We start from the raw sequence: 20,240 nt of genomic DNA on the forward strand, positions 1-20,240 counted from the left end.
TCGTGGCATCACCACCTTGCATGGTTTGTGACATCACAATGGGTGAGCAGCTCTAACTGCGGCACTGGGCAGCAGTGCCTCAGTAGAGCTTCGGCTAACGGTAAGTGTGGGTGTAGGGAGGTGTCTCGGTGCGGAGAGGGAAAGAGACTCAGTTCTTTTGACCATTCCTGTGTTGTGAAACGAGAGGCACAAAGGAGGCCAAACTATCAACAGCTAGACTATTTATTACACAACTAAAGGGGATGGATCAGAAACAGAGAGAGAGAATATAGAGAGGGAGAGAAAGAATGGATATAGGGAGAAGAAGGAGAAAGTAGGAAAGGAATTATATTAGCAGCGGTCTGAGGGGCAGAGAGGGTTTTCGGAGTCCAAGATCTGTTGTGTTGCCCCGTGATGTTTCCAGCGTGTGGTGCCGTCTCCGTGCTTCTGTCTTGCCAGTATTACTCAAGTCTTTTTATACAGCTTTTAGTCCTTAGGTAAGTGCCCAGGTGTTGTTCCCCAGGAAATCGTCCCAGCAAATCATCCTTAGGTAAGTAGCCAGCTATGGTTCCCCAGGAAATCGTCCCAGCAAATCATCCTTAGGTAAGTAGCCAGCTATGGTTCCCCAGGAAATCGTCCCAGCAAATCATCCTTAGGTAAGTAGCCAGCTATGGTTCCCCAGGAAATCTTTCTGTGTATTCCTTTGTGTTTGGGGAGGGGTCTGGATGGATGGGGGTGTGTGTGTGTGTGTGTGTGTGTGTGTGTGTCCGCCTCCTCATTCTCCATTTACCTGCCCACAGACTCATCAGGAAACAGGTGGTGAGTCCATTGTATCACCATCCTCCCTTCCTGGGGTGTCTGATGGCTGGAAATGATCTTGTCCTGAAGGTGTCCATGCTGGGCCCTTGGGTCATGGTTGTAGGCCAGCTGCAGTCCAGTTACCCTTTGTTGGGCCATATCTCAATTCACAATGCAATCACAAGGTGATTTGCATGCAGGATTGGTAGACAGGATTCCTACAGGAGGGGAGGGTGGATGAGAGGTAGCTCCCTGGGGGGTAGGAGGCGTCACCCTGCACTGACACAGCAGGTGCTCACAGGAGCACCCTGAGCTGGGTGCTGCTGATGCTGGGCTGGATGTAGACCCTTGCAGCATGCCAGATGCCTGCAGCCCTTGAGGCCCTACCTGTACCCATACTTTGCTGCTCCTGTGCTTGGTCTCCACCACTAATTCCCTCCTTCCCAGCCCCACTGAATCCCTTCTCTCCCTTCTCCTGCAGGCCATGGCTGCTCCAAAGTTCCTCACTTTGCTTCTGCAAGGCCTCCTCCTGTACTCAGGGAAGGTTCTTGAGAAGCTGGATGAGGCTGCTTGGAAGCGCATGGAGGAGCAGGAGCAGGAGATGAACGAGGAGATGACTCGCCTGATGGAGGAGATGGAGAGGAGAAGCCAGCTGCGCAGGAACCTGGTGCCCATGATCATGCAGCAGAGCCCTGAGGAGCAGAGCATCATGACCTGGGGAGCTGTGCTCTTTGCTGCCATTGCTGGAGTCCTTATCCTCCTGTTTTGGCTCTGGCGGTGGCTCAGGAAAACAAGGCCTGAAGCAGACTCTGGTGGCAGCGAGAAGGAGATCTTGGACAACAACACAGACAAGAAGGACAAGGAAGAAGAGGAAGGCAGTGATAGAGAAGGTGTGGAAAATAAGCAGCAAGGAAACAGGATTACTTCGGGGTGCATTGAGTGGCCTGGGCAGATAATGATGTCCAGGAGCAGGGTAGTGAAGGAGCTGGTGGATGACCTCCTGCGATTCCTGCGAACGCGCCTCTCAAATAGTTTCGTGCCAGTGCTGCAGCCTGCCATAGGTGTGGGCAGCGCCTTCGAAGGCTGGAGTCCCTGTGAGGCAGACGACGCTGTCTACCAACTGCTTGTGCCCCTGGAGCCCCCTGCTGGGCACAGCTTCCACCGGGAGCTTGCCACGTTGGGGCAGATTCCAGCCAGGGACTACCGCATCCGTGTGGTGCTGGAATGTGCCTGCAGGGTCCGGAACATGCTGTGCTTCATCCACAGCCCCAAGCATCACGTGCGCATGAAAAATCGGCCACCATATATGCTGGACTTCCTCTGCACCGAGTTGTACCTAGATGTGGAGAAACTTGCCCTCTGGTTCCGGAGGTTGGTGAAGCAAGCCTGGGTGGCATTGCCTCGGGCTCGTCACTACAAGATGGAGGTGCTGCCATACAGCCAACGCACCTGCCAGCTGAGGCTGACAAGCGGCTCTGGAAGTCGCCTCTGCATTGAGGTGCTCTTTGGGGTGCAGCTGGGATGTACAGACATCTTCCTCACCAGCCACAGTGCAAATGACACCTACATCCGCAGCACAATATGGCAACAGAGCTGCGCCGTGGCAGAGAGCAAGTTCTTCAGCCATATGACCAGCCAGGTGCCACAGGGCAGTTTCCATCTCAGATGCCTGCATCTCTGCACCCGCATGCTGAAGGGCATGGAATTCTCTCCCTACACCTTGAAGACAATTGTCATGCACTTCCTGAACACCAGACCTTTGCCCAGCTGGTGCAGAAGGGGCTGCTTCTGGCAGGTGGTGGATATTCTAAACTTCCTGCACCACTGTCTGGAACAGAAACAGCTCAACCATTTCTTCTTTGGCAATAAAAACATGCCTGAGGAGATCATCTTGCCCGAACACTTCCAACAGTCTGAGCCATTTAACATACTGCAGCATGTGTTGAAGAATCCATATGTCCATCCCAGGGCATTGAGACTGTGTGAGCAGCTTCAGAAGGACCTCATGAAAAGGCTCCCAGACTGATGTCATGGACACCACAGCTCTGTGTCACCATCTGGACAGTGAATGTCAGCTCTTCTATGGTGTCCATGCCTTCCAGCATCTCTCCTCTGTCCACAGTTGGAAATAATTGTTGCCTTTGAGATAAATAATCAGAGTGTTTGAGCAACTGCTCCATCTGTGCCTGTGCTTCATTTTGTTGGGAAATGTGGGCATAGGTTGCTGACTGCTCAGTTCCCACAGAGCTGGGCTGAGCACGTTGGCAGAAGAGCTGATGTGGAGGGCTGTGTTTTCAGTGATTCTGTAACTAAGGCTCCCTAACAGGTCTCCATGGCTGTACCATGGAATAATTGCAAGAAATTCTATCCCTCTGCAGCTTTGCAATCTGCAGCTGTGCAGGCAGGAAGTGTGAAGTGTGTCTCCTTGGCCATTCCTGGGGAGTCATAAGCAAAGCAAGGCCTTGGAACCCCTATGGCATTTCCCTTGGGCAATGCCAGTGAGCTGCAAGATCTTTGATCTGAACTTCAAGGTCCATAATACTTTGCCCCAGCCAGTACATTATGTATGCACTGGTTAGGATATGTGAAGTCACTCTTTTCTGGTAGTCCTGACTCCTCTGGTGTGTATCAATTGACACCCACACTGCCCACTGCCTGCTCCTCACCTCCAGAGCCCCACACCTATTGTGTACTTGCACCTAGGAAGGCATGGTGGGCAGGGAGAGGGTTCACTTGCCTCCACTACTGGGACAGGTGGCCACTGATTGCTTACCACTGGAGCCCTGTGAACATCCTGATGGGGGAGGGATGCAGAATCCCTTTGATCCTGGGCTTTTCCTATTGGCTGTGCATGCTCCTGCCTTGGAAAATTCAAAGCATGCATCCAGCAGTCTGTCTCTTGCTCCCACTCTATTGTGTCCCTCAGCCTATTTACAGAATAGACTAGACTAGAATAGTCCAGGTTGGAAGAGACCTTCGAGATCATCGCGTCCAACCCATTATCCAACACCACGTAATCAACTAAACCATGCGACCAAGCACCCTATCAAGTCTCCTCCTAAACACCTCCAGTGATGGTGATTCCACCACCTTCCCAGGCAGCCCATTCCAATGGGCAATCACTCTCTCTGTGTAGAATTTCTTCCTAACCTCCAGCCTCAACCTCCCCTGGTGCAGCCTGAGACTGTGTCCTCTTCTTCTGGTGCTGGTTGCCTGGGAGAAGAGACCAACCTCCACCTGTCCACAACCTCCCTTCAGGTAGTTGTAGAGAGCAAGAAGGTCTCCCCTGAGCCTCCTCTTCTCCATGGTAAGCAACCCCAGCTCCCTCAGCCTCTCCTCATAGGGTTTGCGTTCCAAGCCCCTCACCAACTTTGTTGCCCTTCTCTGGACACGTTCCAGCAAGTCAACATCCTTCCTAAACAGAGGGGCCCAGAACTGGACACAGGACTCAAGGTGGAGCCTAACCACTGCAGTGTACAGGGGCACAATGACCTCCCTGCTCCTGCTGGCCACACTGTTCCTGATCCTGGCCAGGATGCCATTGGCCCTCTTGGCCACCTGGGCACACTGCAGGCTCGTGTTCAGCCTACCGTCGACCAGTACCCCCAGGTCCCTCTCTGCCTGGCCACTCTCCAGCCACTCCCACCCCAGCCTGTAGCACTGCATGGGGTGCTCTGTCTTAGCTCTACCACCAGTCGCAGCATGTAGCCCAAGTTCTCTCACCTCACACAGGCACTTCCTCAACTTCCATCTACTTCCAGCGAGAGGCTGTGAGACTCTCTGCAGCCAGACACCTGGATGGCTGCATGCTTTGGGGGAAGCTCCGTTGGAGGCAATGCAGCCCTTGGTGGCAAGCTCGGACAAAGTGTCCTTCTTGCAGGTAGACACTAGGGCTAAAAGTCCTCGCAGCAGATGAGCTTACCAGCTTACATGTGGAGCTGGCAGAGAGGCTTCACCCTGTCTGTGCCAACATGAGTCCTACTTGCTCTGCTTTGAGGTTTAAAAAGTCTTTGGTGGGCACCGTTTTATTCCACAGTGCCCCAGAACCTCTTCATCTGCTTGTTTCAGCTTCTAGCAGCACTTAATAAGCACGTTTGATAAGCATTGCAGTAACGTGCCCTTTACATGAGTGCATGAAACCCCCATTTCAGACAGCATGCTTCAAGTTAGAATGGGACACTGGGGCTCTGGAAACTGAGGGCAAAGCACTTGGTAAGGTAGCAACCATTGGGAATGTGGGGCAGTTGAAAAAAAGAAACAGTATCAGGGATTAAACATGGTTCAGATAGTTACCCAGATAGCAAAAGCATGAGGTTTTGTGCTCCTACAGACCTCTTAGCATAGCAGAGAAGGAAGAAAACCTCACAATGTCTTACCTGTGGAGCAATCTTCCTGAACACTTGTGCCTGATGATTCTGCTTTCGCCCCTCTTGGACAGGATGCTAGATCTCTTCTAACTCTGTACTTGCCCTGCAAGACTTTGGCCAGAACAGTGCCTCTTGAAAACCTGGAGATGTATTTGATGGTTTGGAGACAATCCAGGTGTCCTGTCCTGGCAAAGGCTCTATCCCAGTTTGATTTGAATGGTCACACCCTCTTTGCCACTTTGCTCAATTTTTGGCTTAGCTGGAGTTTCTAACCAAAATGAGGATTATATGGCAAGGAAAGAATACTGTCATCTCAGAAACTCTCTCCGGTGAGGTTCTCAGAGTGCTCTTGCAGTCTCCAGAAATTTGTCGTGAATCTAATGTTTTACCATACCTCGTAGGAATAGCGAGAGCCACAGCACAAGAAGCAGCTCTAAAAGGTGCTCCCTACTGAGTCAAGGTTTAGTTTCTCCCTAGGGAGAGCATAAGGCTATAATAGGGCCTCTGACAGAAAGTGGGGAAGAGTCTCTTTCCTCGTAGGGCCAAATGCAGCCTTTGAACAGAGCTCTTCTAATTTCATCCAAACTGCAATTCTTATCATTCTCACATGTCAATCCTTAAAAGTGAACAAGATGTTAATTTTGGTACTGTAAGATTGACTCAGTTGCTGTTCCCAGCATGGGCAATGACTTAGATTGGAGTAGTGAAAACAAAGCAGCTCATTGTTCCCTGCAATGGGTCCTGCGAGTACTCTGAGGCGGGGGTCAGCAGAACTGCAACCCTGGACTTCCAGCAGGCAGACCTTGACATCTTTTGGAAACTGTTTGTCTGACAGAGTCCATTCCGAGGCGGTTTTGAAGGGACAGGGAGTCAAGGAAGGGTGGGCATTGTTCAAGGAGGAAATTCTGAAGGCACAGCAACAGGCTGCCCACGTGTGCCTGAAGCTGAGTCCCAAGGAAGAAGGCCAGCAGGGCTGAAGAGAGAGGGGTTTTTGCAAGTCAGAGAAACAAAGGAGTGGCTATGGCCGCTGGAAGAAGGGCCAGGCCACTCAGGAAGACTACAAGATTGTCATGGGGTTATGCATGGTGAAAATTAGAAGGACCAAAGAGCAGCTAGAAATCAACCTGCCTTCAGCTGTTGAAGACGAGAAACCAATGAAGGATGAAGGAGGATCTCCATCCTTGCTTGGATGCAGGGGGGAACATAGTGCTAAAGGATGAGCCTTTGAGGTACTCAATGCCTTCTTTACTTCAGTCTTCAGTACTAAGAGCAGTAGTTTAGTGGCTAGCAGACCCATGAGCTGGAAGAGAGCGATGGGGAGCAGAATGAAAGCCCCCACAACCCAAGAGGAGATGGTTAGTGATCTGTTGCACCATTTAGACATACACAAGTCTATGGAGGTGGAAAGTGGAAAGGAGGCTTGGGGGAGATCTCATTGCTCTCCAAAACTAACTGAAATGAGGTTGCAGCAAGGTGGCCTTGTGTTGCAGCAGGGGAGGTTTAGACAGGATATTACAGGGAAGCTCTTAACTGAAAGAGATAGCAAGCACTGGAACAGCCTGCCCGAGGAAGCAATGGCTGAATCCCCAGCACTGCAGGTGTTTAAAAGGTGTGTAGATGCTGTGCTAAGGGACGTGGGTTAGCATCAGACTCACGAGTGTTAGCTTAGTGGTTGGAATCAAAGACCTCAAAGGTGTTTTCTAAAGGCAACAACAACTTCATTTCTTCTGACACAGTAAGATAGCAAGGTGAATTTTTATGTGTGGCAAATGAAGAAGTAGAAAGCTGACAGTGAAGATTTTCTATCCTTCTTTGAAAGAGCAAAGCCTGTCTGTAGGTGCCGTCTAGTTTGTGTATGAATGTGCCTGTGAACATATCTGAAGCTTCTGGCCAGGCATGTTGTCCACAGGTTTGCATACATCTTTCCTTGAACATGGTTATTGCACAAATAATCTGTGTTCCACACAGGGAGTGGACAGGGGGCTCCATCCTTGTCCACCTTGTCTCCTGAGACTATACCTGAGAAAGGGATACGGGGCACCTTCCACCATTAGCACAAAACTGAGAAGCAAGGGAAAACCAACAATATCTCTTATTATCCCAGTCATTTCAACCCTTTGATTTTCAGTGCTCATGATGATGATGAATGTTTTACTTTTCTGGTACAGGGCATAAGAAGCCATGGAAATTCAGCAGGCAGAGAGAACCTTTAGAATAACATAGCTATCACCCAGCCTTTGAATGCTGATTTCCTGCACCCTTTTGGCTTTTCTTTTTCCTCTCTAATTGTGTCTCTTAGTACTGCTGAGAGATATGGATTCATGCTGCTGTTTCATTGATTCTTTGATGGCAAATGGAATGCTGCCATGATAGCTTTTATTCCTGTCCGGTTACTTCATTACCTGACTGAGACGCCAACAGACACCAAGCTGGTTTTGTTTGCGGTCTCCATGTCTTGCCCCCAAAAAGCTTGGTTTGTCTCTTTCCATAGGTTTTGGTGTGGACTATAATTCAGCATAGTTCCATGAACATTTCTGAGATGGACTTGTTGTATTTGAACAACAAGCTCTGGTCCCAAACCAAGCGATCCTTCCATTTCTGAGTGCTTAGTTCGCTCATCCCATCGCAAGCCTTCATCTCTGTTTGTGCCTTTCATCTGCACTGACCTTCATTCATTTAAAAAGATTGCTTCCTTATGAATCTGATTTATCAGAACTTAAAGATTTGCCCAGTCACTTTTGATAACAGAAAACTGTGAACGTCTTACAAGACAGACTGTAAAGCAGGGTGATAGAAAGATACTTTGCTGTCTCTTGCTGCCTTGTCAGCTTTCTACTGCTCAGCTACAAAACTGGAGCAAGGACACATCAGTCTTGTCCTGATGGCTGATGGAGTCAGATCATTTGGCTTTCATTTGCTTCCTTTGACGGAGGCACTGGACTTGAGCACTCTTTCTGGTCTACTGTGCTACAGCACTGAATCAGCACTCCATGGTTTAAACACTAACCTGTCAAGGAAAAGGGTGTCAAATGCACATAAAAAGATAGGTAGGCAAACAAGAGATTGACTTGATTTTGTTCAAAATTAACTGTATCTGAACTGCTGTCATTGGAGGACACCTGATTTTGGTTTGGGGGCAGAGTCTTCAACTATTATAGACAGTATATTGTAAACAGCTGCTAAATTCCAGTAGCCCAAGTATCAATATGAAAATTACCTCAGTATGGAAAACAGACATTGCTTGGCTCTCCTCTATCATCTCTCTCTCTTTTTTCCCCCTGATATATTTAACTGTCATGTTCAGTTATGACCTATATACCAACCATCACTTGCTGAAGAGAAACTCTTACATGGGGAATGCTACCTGGGTATAGATAGGTTTCCTTCTGAGGGGAACTAATTTAAACACCTTAGCTAATCTCAGGAGGTTGGAGTTTGTTTCTGGTTTTATTTTCAGAATTTTTTCTAGTTTTCTCTTCTTCTTTTTATTTTTCCCTCTCCCAGAAGTCTTCTGCATTGTAACTCTTCCTCTCCTACTTGTTTTTAGTGCTAACTGAGCTTTACATCCTGACCATACAGGAGGATTACTCTAGTATAATGCATGCTGCAGCATGTTTACTTACATTGCTGCTTTGCTATAGGCTCCGATGGCATTGTCCAATTGCTTACTCAGCAGACTGTGGTAATGGCTTTCCTTCCCACCTATTTGTTACTCAATATGACAAAGTGCCTTAGAGATTCATCACTGGGTCTTTTAGTTTTCTTCCTTTTCCTAGAGATAAGCGATTCTGACCTAATAATTTCTACCTCTTCTGCTTGCTCACTGCCAAGCAAAGCTTTGGATCTGTTTGCACAAGTCCATCCTACAAAGCTCTAAAGCTCACTTTAATAAAAATAACAGCTAAGCTATTCAAATATTCACTACTGTCTATCATTAAAAGGACAACAGAGTGGCCACTCTGCTGACTAGCTTTCTGGGTGTTTCAGGAGTCAGGGAGGACGTTTCTCAGTTTGCGAGAACTGAATTTATCTAGGAGAAATGGACAGTGTCTTCCCTTTCAAAAGGTTCCTCATTTGCCATTTCACACCATAATGGAATGCTCTGTAAACTGCTTCTAAAGCAGCATTAATTAGACTCCAAAGGAATAGATGAAAATGCCAGATGTCAAAGTAAAAATATTAGCAAAGCTATTTAATTGATGAATAGAGGTAGGAATAGCTTTTTAGCATAAAATATTGCGTGTTTAACTCACTGTCAGGAACTGCAGAAATGGTAGGTTTATTTTAGCTGAGAATCTGCCTTGGAGAACTGGCTGTGCTGTTGAAGCCTAGAAATCTTCCCATAAGTCCCAAGAGCAAGGAGCTGTTTAATTCTTGCTGAGTTTTTAGGTTATTTTTTCTGTATGTTTCTAAAAAATGCTGCTGCTGACAGGGAAATGAAATGAAAACACCTCCAGGTAACACAAAATCCAGGCAAAGTTAAACCCTAAGTTTATGTTAACATGCTCAGTTCCAAAGGAGCAATTGAAATTGTGCCTTTTTACACAAGATTCATTTCCTAAGCAAGTAGGACCTTAGTGTGTTTCATGCAGAACCTTAGTATGGCCTTGTCCCGTTTGCCTTTCTTCAGATTTGACCTGTCTTCATTTCTGAGGGATACAAACATAGTGCTGCTGCCATTGGCATAGACAATGTCCCAGTGAAGAAGGAGAAAAGTAGGAATGTGGCCCAGGCTTCTGTCTCCTTCAAAAAAACTTTGCTGTCTCAACGGCTTGAGGGACACAGGGGATAAGTGGTGTCCATCAAGGGTCTGTACTGAGACAAGTGCTGTTCAATAGCATCATCAATGATCTAGAGAGTGGGATCAAGTGCACCCCCAGCAAGGTTACAAACGATACCAAGCTGAGTGGTGTGGTTGATGTGCTTAGGCAATGGGATGTCATCCAGAGGGACCCAGACAATCAGATGAATCTCATGAGGTTCAAAAAGGCCAAGTGCAAGGTCCTGCACCTGAGTCAGGACAATGTCCTCTTCCAGAAGCAGGGCGTGTGGGCAGGACACAAGGTGCTTCACTTTTACTGAAGGCATGATGGTGGCTACTTGCAGGAGGAAGACTGTGCTCTCTGCACCCACCAAAATGGATATTGGCATCCAGGCCATAGGTTGTGAGGAATGCCACAGCCTTTCACTGGCAACAGGGGGCAACACTGACTATGGGTGTGTGCAGTGTGAGCGGGTTTTTGACCTGCTTCGCTGGTTGGCACTGCTCCAGAATGATGTGATGGAGCTCAGGGAAGAGGTGAGTAGCTTAAGAAGCATTAGGGAGAGTGAGAAAGAAATCGATAACTTCCACAAACTGATCTTTACAAACACAGAACAGGAGCTGACAGTTGACAGTTGATGTTCAGTTTGGTAGAGGATTAAAATCTGATTGTGTCTCAGTTTGTCTGAAACAAATCCTAGATTTGTCAAGGCACTCCTTGACAGGATGAGCTGTTGAGCAGGGTAATTCAATCTGCAAAAAAACCAAACCAACCCCAAACAGCCCCACACCATCTCACAGTAAGATAAATAACTACACAGTGGAAAACAGATATCATTACTGGTGTTCAGTCCTCATGCTTCACACCTTGTCTGCCTTGCCTAGGCCAAGCATAAAGCTAAATTTTACATCTATGGAAGGACATAAAAAAAGGAAGAGTAATTGGAAAACAGAGCAGTTGAACCTTTTGACAATCATTTTAAGCATTCTCTTTGAAGCAGATGGCCTGAGTCAAATACCTGTTTTGGCTAAAGCTTTACATACTCAATAGAAATAAAAAAACTGCACAAGGTTTAAACCTAAACCAAACCAACCAACCCACCAAATGTGAACAAAACAGAAAACAGTCCCCACAAACAAACAAACAAAAACCCCAGACCAAATCACAATGAAAAAAACCCAACACACAAACCCCCCCAAAACAAACAACAACAAAACACACAGACACACAAAACCTCCAAGAAACTAAGCAGAGCAATTTAGAATGAGAATATTAGAATAGAATAAACCAGCTTGGAAGAGACCTTCGAGATCATGGTGTCCAACCCATCATCCAACACCACCTAATCAACTAGACCATAGGTGGGTTTTTTGAGTCCATAGCATTAAACTCTTATTGAAAGTACATTATAGAATAAAAAGGTACAGCTTCTCTTGAGCATTTTGGTATTAACAAAAGTGGGTTTTCTCCAAACTAAGAATAAAATCCTAACCTGGCTTATTTATGCAACACCTTTTTTTTATCCCTTTTCTTTTTTTGATAGTTACACGTAGGGTAGAGTGTATACATTTGTAGGCATAGAATCACAGAATCATAGAGTCAATAAGGTTGGAAAAGACCTCAATGATCATCAAGTCCAACCTGTCACCCAAGATCTCATGACTACTAAACCATGGCACCGAGTGCCACGTCCAATCTCCTCTTGAAGACCTCCAGGGACGGTGACTCCACCACCTCCCTGGGCAGCACATCCCAATGGCTAACGACTTTCTCTGGGAAGAACTTTCTCCTCACCTTGAGTCTAAACATCCCCTGGCACAGCTTGAGACTGTGTCCCCTTGTTCTGGTGCTGGTTGCTCGGGAGAAGAGACCAACCCCCACCTGCCTACAACCTCCCTTCAGGTAGATGTAGAGAGCAAGAAGGTCTCCCCCGAGCCTCCTCTTCTCCAGGCTAAACAATCCCAGCTCCCTCAGCCTCTCCTCACAGGGCTGTGCTCGAGGCCTTTCCCCAGCCTCGCTGCCCTTCTCTGGACACATTCAAGTGTCTCAACGTCCTTCTTAAACTGAGGGGCCCAGAACTGGACACAGGACTCAAGGTGGGGCCTAACCAGTGCAGAGTACAGGGGCACAATGACTTCCCTGCTCCTCCTGGCCACACTATTTCTGATAGAGGCCAGGATGCCATTGGCCTTCTTGGCCACCTGGGCACACTACTGGCTCCTGTTCAGCCAGCTGTCAATCAGTACCCCCAGGTCCCTTTCTGCCTGGCTGCTTTCTGACCCCAGCCTGTAGCACTGCATGGGGTTGTGGCCAAAGTGCAGCACCCGCCACTTGGACTTACTGAATGTCATCCTGTTGAATTCTGCCCATCTGTCCAGCCTGCCAAGGTCCCTCTGCAGAGCTCTCCCACCCTCTAACAGATCAGCTCCTGCCCCCAGCTTGGTGTCATCTGCAAATTTACTGATGATGCACTCAATCCCCTCATCCAGATCATCAATAAAGATATTGAACAGGACGGGGCCCAGCACTGGTCCCCGGGGGACACCACTAGTGACTGGCCTCCAGCTGGATGTGGCACCATTCACCACTACTCTCTGGGCTCAGCCCTCCAGCCAGTACTATACACAGTTCTGAAATCTAGGAAAATTCATCTGAACAGGGTTTATATTTGTTTAGACTCCTTGGGACTGCATTCAACACTTTTCTGGCAAGCAATCTCCCGAACTCCTATGCTATTCATTAGAAAGACGAGAAGCCTGAGAGTATTCCAAATCATCACCAGGGTTACTACAAAAAATGACTGAAAGTTCAATATACCCTGCCTGTAGTTCCAATGTCAGGCATCCATCCCAACGTGCTACAGGCAGATAAGTAGTAACAATTCCATGTGGGGGAGGGGCAAGCTTGGGGGGTGGTGGTCTCCTGATGCAGAGTCCGTTGGGTGATCAATGAAGGCATGAACCCCGTTGCAGCAGTGTTCCAGAAAAGCAGAGAGCAGAGAACCTGAGAAGTCCTCCCAGAAATCCTTTATTGCTGTGTTGTAGAATCCCTTGCATTACATATTCTTAGAGTCCCACTTACAGAAGTCCCAGAAGCCCTTAACAGATGAAGCAGCTAACAGAAGTCCTGAGTATACGCTTAGCAGCATCCTTACACCAAAGTCCTAGGCAGAAGAAGTAGCTAACAGAAACAGAAGCCCCCAGCAGCCCTACCCAACCCCCCCCAGCCCCCTTATATCTAAGAGTGGCTGTTTTTATAGTCTTTGCTATCAACCAAGCAGTAAAATCCAACCAGATATAGAAGCTAAAATCTTTTCCCAGTAAGAGGTGTCAGCACATCAAGGAGGTGGCTTCTGCAGCATGTTCCAATGCAGGGGTGACAACGTGAGGATGCTGTTCTTGGCACACATGGGTGTTCTTGTTCTGCTCTAGGCAGCGTGCAATTGGTCAGCTAAGAACTCCTGCACTCTGCACATACCCAGCAGCTGCCCTCAGAACAGTGGCTTCAACAGGGTGGAAGGAACTCACAGCACCTTATAAATCATATGGCTTGAAAATGCAGAAACCCCATTTTTTCCCAGAACTGTGAACTCTGTTTATGGATCCCTGATAGTTTCTATTTAAATTTCTGCAGACTTCTCCACCTGTCTCATGCATTCTAAACCAGATTACAATTCTTTCTTGTTCTATTCAACCCTTTTTTCTGGATGTGTGGTAGTTTCAGGCTATATCTTTACAATTTTGTTACAGATTTTGATCAGAAAAGTAGGAAAATGTCAATAAATTGACAATTGAAAAGGGAAATAAAGATAATTCTAAATTTAAGAAGGACATTGAGACTCTTGAACGTGTCCAGAGAAGGGCAATGAGGCTGGGGAGAGGCCTCGAGCACAAGCCCTACGAGGAGAGGCTGAGGGAGCTGGGATGGTTTAGCCTGGAGAAGAGAAGGCTCAGGAGAGACCTTATTGCTCTCTACAACTACCTGAAGGGAGGTTGTAGCCCGGAGGGGGTGGGAGGGGCAGAGAGACAGCTTCCCTGGTCTCTTGACCACAGGCTTCTCGTGTTGTTTGTTAATTGTAAATATCTGTAAAATATTGTAAATATTGTATATTTGTATATATTAATTGCATTCCGTGGGAGATTGTAGGTTGGCCTGGAAATACAGCTTTCATTTGCTTCCAGCTGAGCTGGTCTGGCAAAGTGAATGTTTGGGGCGTTAATTTCAACCCACCACAAAATGAAGGGCGCCTAAAGAGGCTTTGAACTTCAGGTGAAGTCTCACTTCTGGCACGTATGTGCTACACATGTCACAGCCCTAACTCGTTTGCTGAAGTTTTCTGCTTCAGTTTGCAAGCTTGATGGAGAAAGTAATTTCTGCTCCTAAGGTTCCTATTTCACTGTTATCATTACAACAAGTATTAGAATTGGATTAGCATAAAATGGAGATTCAGAAATTCTGAGAACAATTGAAATAATAATCGCTTTATAAAGGCTTAATAAAGCTTTATAGCACAGAAATAAAGGGGAAGATTCCAGCTGAAAGTACCTGAAAATTGCAAGAACGGCCAAGATTCTATTTAAATGAGAGCTCTTCTACTCTTCTCCCCTACACAGCAAGAAATTCAGCATGATTCAGAGAGGTGATTCTGCCCCTCTACTCCATTCTTATGACACTCCACCTGGACTACTGTTTGCCCTTCTGCAGCCCCCAAAGAAAGAAGGAAATGGAACTGTTCGAGCGTGTCCAGAGGAGGGACACAAAAATGGTCAGAGGGCTGGTGCACCTCTCCTCTCAAGTCTGGTAAAGTCTGTTCAGCCATGAGAAGAGAAGGCTCTGGCAACAGCTCATAGCAGTCTGCCAGTGTTTGAAGGGGGCTACAGGACAGCTGATGAGGGAATTTTTGAAAGGGTATGTACTGACAGGACAAGGGGGAATGGCTTCAAACTGGAAAAAGCTTAATTCAGATTAGAAGTTAATAAGAAATACTTTCCCACAAGGGTGGTAAGACACTGGAAAGTGTTGCCTAAAGTTGTGGAGGTTCCGACCCTGGAAGTTCAAAGCCTTAAGAAATCTGGTCCAGAAGGAGTTGTCCTTGCAAATGGCAGGAGAATTGGAATTAGATGATCATTAAGGTCCCTTTTAACCCAAACTAGTCTATGATTCTATGGTGCTGTGATTCTATACTCACACAAATATTTTAATCCAATCACGTTAATCACTTGCATTACAGTAAGTAATGCAGTGACCTTGTATCAAACTGAACCTCAATTAACCTTTGTTAATTTCTGCTAAATGCTATGAATTTCATTCAGAATTTGTCAAATTATTAATCTGCCTCAATAAACCACATTGCTGCCTTTTTATCTGGATGAGGTGACATGCACTCGCTCCACAGTGAGCAGGGTCTTAGAATTCCACAAGCGGTGATTTAAAGGAGAACGATCCTGTTGCCACCACAATATGCTCAACAGAACAGTAGGGAGACTAAGAATGACATGGAAATTCACATTGTAATTGTGAATTTTTTACCATAAACTCAGGAATCATCTGAAAGCAAGCTTGTACTCCCTATGTACATTGTACTCAATACGGACATCAATTACTGACTGACAAAACTGCTAATAATCTAACTAGGAGAAGGCTGTATGATTCCTCATCGCTGTAGACAAGCAGCCTGAGCGACCATGAGTGAGGTTTCAGTGATTTCAGGTTGACTCAGTTCTGTAGGCACAAAACTACCTGGAGGGACAGGTAAACTGCAACAAAGGGTAAAATTACAGTTCCACTTCAACCATATACTGGAATGAATGACTGGGAAGTAGTTGCAGAAGTTAGCAACACAGCTTTAAACGCACCTCAGGTGGAGTACGAATCTCCTTTTTCCTTTGCTTACACATCACTTCCTTACAATCTAGTAGGTAAGGAGCCTTCCTATCTGTCAGTCTCTCCTGCACAAGCCCTTAAAACTGGGAATGGAAATGCTGTGCTTCCTTCATGACTAATTACCTGACATTATATGTAATCCAAACTTTAACAGTCATGTTTTGTTGTTTTTATCCTTAAAACTGGGAATGGAAATGTGTTTAATATCCAGAGTGGCAGATCTATGCATAGAATATGCCCAAACATCTACAATTTAAAGAGTCAGGAGTTAAAACTAGCATAAAACATAGCACCAAAATAGCTTGCCAAGTGTTGCACAAAGAGCAGCAACATAACTGATACTGACATCTAGGATCTGACATACTCAGCATGTGGGCAAGCACTCTGCACAACTTCTCCTTCTGAATCCTTCAGCTGTCAAGAGATGTCAGTGTCCTTGAACTGTCCCCAGTGTGACCAACTGCAGTTGATTTATTTCAGCCTAACTATAAAAAATAACTACAAATGAAGCAGGGCGGGGAGGGGAATGGTCTTTATGTTAAACAAATACATAGGATAGTGATAGGATGAGAGGGAATGGCTTGAAGCTTGAGAAGGGTTGATTTAGATTAGATATCAGGAAGAAAGTCTTTACAGTGAGAACTGTGAGATGCTGGAACAAGTTGCCCAGGGAGGCTGTGGATGCCCCCTCCCGGGGGAGTGTTCCAGGCCAGGTTGGATGAGGCCTTGAGCAACCTGATCTAGTGGCTGTCAGCCAAGGTAAACCCACTACAGCTGGGATATAAGTAGGGCAATGCAGGAACATCTTCCTAAGGAGAAAGGGGAAGGTAGTTTTCTGGAAAAGGTGTTCTGCTGTTCTTACACAAGTGTTTGTTTTCTCCTAGTAGATGTAACAAATGGAAGATTGAATGTTATGTCTGGTAACCCAAGCAACTGATTCATTTTGATGACCCACACCCACTTCAGATTTGTGCAATTTTACTGTTGCATTATCAACTAAATAAGAATGTTTATTCTTCTTTAATGTGGTCGGTAAATAGTTTTCTGGATCATCAAGCTTTGATTTCAGTAATTATCTCGGGGTTTTTTTCATAGTGTTTGTTGGTTGTTAAGCCAGCCCTCTCAAGGTTTCAAAATTCTCAGCATGCCTGATTGTTTTGACTGCCTGTCTACAAATTTTCATTCTCAATTATACATGCTGGAAACTATTAATGATTTGTTTTAAACCCCAAGAAAGCAGACAGAGCAACATGTGGTGAGAGCTTTCATTCTGTCAGTACTGATACACTAAATCATGATCACTTTAGAAATGAAACAATACCTGAGAATTCCTATGGTTTTAAAAATGTGCTTTTTCCAAAACATTTTTTTCCCCACAGAAACAATTGAAACCAGCAGGTGGTTAGTACCTCTGAAAAGTTCCTAAGAATTAACATACCAGTTCAATGAAAACAATTTCAGCTGTAGCCCATCCCTACTGGTAGCAGTTAGTGAATGAGAAGGGAAATAGGTCACGCTTTTCCCAGCAACAGTGAGTTTTGGGTCTTCTTGGCTGCACTGGGCTGTTATTTATGATAGCATTCAGGAGATCTATTCTCCATGATTTTGTATAATGACTTTCTGAACTTGTTTCTATTTCTTGACCCTGCAGCTCCTGGAGCAGAGTCTTCCATTGCATCTGTAGATGATAGGGCTGGAAGGAGAAGAAAATTCCCGTGGATTTGTTCAGTGTTAGCTGTCTTGTAATAGTTTGTGGTTCATCCTTCTTCCATTGGGTGAAGTAATGAATAAACCTACCTTGCTTGTCTTTTCCCCACTGTTAGAATTTTTGTGGGCCTTTACCTGTTAACTGACTTTATAAGCCCAAGAATCACAGTTCTTTGAGGTTACAGACATAGAGGATATAGAGAGATAGAGATAGATAGAGATGCTGTTCCCACTTTCTGATCAACCCTTCTTCTCATAACATGAATAGCATGAACATACATTGGGATGTTAGGAACCCAGATGCCAGAAACCATGAAAGTATTTAACCAAATAGTCTACTTGTGTACAGGAACATAACTTCTTCATTATTTTAACAGCAAATTAAGAGAGAGTTAAGATCTGTGTTTTGTGGGTTTTATTCTGGGTTTTTATATTACTTCCTTCAGGGAAATACAATCTTGACTAATGTTTGAATACCACACTCATCCTCCTTCTGGAGCACTGCTGTGGGTCTGACCATGATGCCTCTAATGTTGCCTAAAAAAAATGACAAACAGGAGAAGAATCTGTAAGTACTCCCTGCGGTGCAGTCTTTTCAACAAACTGAGATTAACAATAAAATCCACCCATGGAACCACAAATTTATTTAATACTGCATACACCTCTATATTTATGGCAAGAGGAGGGGCAAGGATAACCTCCACTCCTTAGTGGACATGGTGGGGAATATTGTAATTAAAGATGAGGAAAAGGCAGAGGTATTTAACACCTTCTTTGCCTCCATTTTTAATAGCAGGGCAGGTTGTGTTCCAGACAACTGGCCTCCTGAGCTGGCAGATTGAATCAGGGAGCAGTATAGTTCCCCTGTGATCCAGGAGGAAGTAGTTAGGGGTAGAATTTCTTGTGATTGCCCCATGGCAGAAGCCTTAGTACAAGAATCAGAGAAACCAAAGCCTACCACATCAGCTCTTCTGCCAAGGTGCTCATCCTGACTCTGGGGGAGGAGAGCAGTCAGCAAAACTATGGCCACGTTTCCCAACAAAGCAAAACACAGACACAGCTGAAGCACTTGCTCAAATAACAAGGACTTACCACTATGTACAGAGGGGAAAGTTCCCAGAAGACACTGAGGGCACGGAGGAGGAAAGGCTGCTCAGTCTCCAGGTGCTGACATACACCTCCTGAGGCACAGCTCCATGCACGCCTCTTCCTTTAGGATCCCTGGGATCACTCTCTCCAAAAGCTCCTCCTCAATCTCCTCAAACTGTCTCAATGCCTCTGTGTAGGCAGCCTGATCTTGCACCAGATGCGCAAAGAGGTTGGGTGGCTTAGATCTTCTGAAGTCTGGAGGCAAGATGATCTCCTTGGGCACCTTTGCATTGCCAAAGAAGAAGCTGTCGAGCTGCTTCTCTTCCAGAGCGTAGTGCAGGTACCTCATGACATCTGCCATGCGCATGAGGCAGTCCTCTCTGCTCCAGCCTGACACGGGGGTGGTGTTGAGGACGTGCATGAAAACTGTCTTGATCATATCAGGGGTAAAGACTGTGCCCTTCATTATGGTGGTGCAGAGGTGTAGGCACTTGAGGTGGTAGCTGCCATATGGAACCTCTTCGGCTATTTGGATGAAGAACTTCCTCTCTGCCACAAGGTAGCTCTCTGCCCAAATTGTGCTTGGGGTGTTGCTGTCTGCTCTAGGGGGGCTGCTGAAGAAGATATCTGAGGCACCTTGCTGTACCCCAAACAAGATGTCAAGCATGAAGGTGTCTCCGGAGTGACTTTTCAGCTGCATCAGGCAGGAGGTCTGGCTGTCGGGCAGCACCTTCATCTTGTAGCGACGTGACTCAGGCAATGCCACCCAGGCTTTCTTCACCAAACCCTTGAACCAGCGGGCGAGTTTAGCCACATCAAGGTATGAGTTGGTGCAGAGGATGTCCAGGACCTTAGGCATCTGGTTCTCAGGACGGTGGAGGAAGCACAGCGCCTTCTGTCCCCCACAGGTGCATTCCAGCTCCACACGGATGGGGCAGTCCCTGCCTGGAATCTGCTGCCTGCTCCCTAGTGGCTCCAGGTGGAACCTGTGTCCAGTGGGTGGCTTCAGGGGCAGAAGTAGGTGGTAGATAACACGATCAGCTTCATCGGGACTCCATCCCTCAAAGCCACTGCCCACACCAATGGCATTCTGCAGCTCTGGCCAGAAACTATTTGACAGGCGCATTCGCAAGTTGTGCAGCAGCTTATCCACCAGCCCCTTCACCACCAGTCTCCTGGAGATGATTTTCTGCACAGGCCACTTGATGGACCTGTCAAAAATCATGTCTGATAACTTCTCCTCTTCCAGACCTTCTAGAGCTCTTCTTTCCTCATTTTCTTCATCCATGCTGATGGCCAAGATATCCTTCTTGGTTTGGGCTGAGTCTGCCTCATGGCATCTTTTCCTGAGCCACCAGGAGAGCCAAAACAGGAGGACTAGCACTCCAGCAATGGCAGCAAAGAGCACAGCTCCCCAGCTTGTGATGCTCTGCTCCTGAGGCCTCTGCTGCTGGATCATGGGCACCAGGCTCCACTGAGGTCGGCTTCTCCTCTCCATCTCCTCCATCAGAGGAGTCATCTCCTGCTTCATCTCCTTCTCCCGCTCCTCCATGCGCTTCCATGCGGCCTCATCCGGCTTCTCATGAACCTTCACTGAGAACAGGATTAGGCCTTGCAGAAGCAAAGCTAGGAGCTTTGTAGCAGCCATGGCCTG

At 46.6% G+C, this 20,240-nt stretch overlaps 2 protein-coding genes across 2 annotated transcripts; one reads left to right on the plus strand and one right to left on the minus strand.

The window, feature by feature from the left end:
- Nucleotides 1–1,486: 1,486 nt before the first annotated feature.
- LOC128899478 (inositol 1,4,5-trisphosphate receptor-interacting protein-like 1) lies at nucleotides 1,487–2,803 on the plus strand. Its single transcript, XM_054178800.1, has one exon. The coding sequence runs from the start codon at nucleotides 1,487–1,489 to the stop codon at nucleotides 2,801–2,803; it is 1,317 nt and encodes a 438-aa protein (XP_054034775.1).
- A 15,847-nt stretch (nucleotides 2,804–18,650) lies between these two features.
- LOC128899479 (inositol 1,4,5-trisphosphate receptor-interacting protein-like 1) lies at nucleotides 18,651–20,234 on the minus strand. The gene is made up of 2 exons (XM_054178804.1): nucleotides 20,062–20,234; nucleotides 18,651–19,932 (listed from the first exon to the last, which is right to left on the minus strand). The coding sequence occupies exons 1-2, from the start codon at nucleotides 20,232–20,234 to the stop codon at nucleotides 18,651–18,653; spliced, it is 1,455 nt and encodes a 484-aa protein (XP_054034779.1).
- Between the last annotated feature and the right edge of the window lie 6 nt (nucleotides 20,235–20,240).

The sequence above is a fragment of the Dryobates pubescens genome, chromosome Z (assembly GCF_014839835.1).
Source record: "Dryobates pubescens isolate bDryPub1 chromosome Z, bDryPub1.pri, whole genome shotgun sequence".
NCBI lineage: Eukaryota > Metazoa > Chordata > Aves > Piciformes > Picidae > Dryobates > Dryobates pubescens.

Excerpts from the sequence above, each read along its gene's own strand:
- LOC128899478 (XM_054178800.1), top strand. The coding sequence starts at position 1,487 with ATGACCTGGGGAGCTGTGCTCTTTGCTGCCATTGCTGGAGTCCTTATC.
- LOC128899479 (XM_054178804.1), bottom strand. The coding sequence starts at position 20,234 with ATGGCTGCTACAAAGCTCCTAGCTTTGCTTCTGCAAGGCCTAATCCTG. Across the intron at positions 19,933-20,061 it reads GAGAGGAGAAGCCGACCTCA|GAAAAGATGCCATGAGGCAG; the intron begins GTGGAGCCTGGT and ends CTGGTGGCTCAG.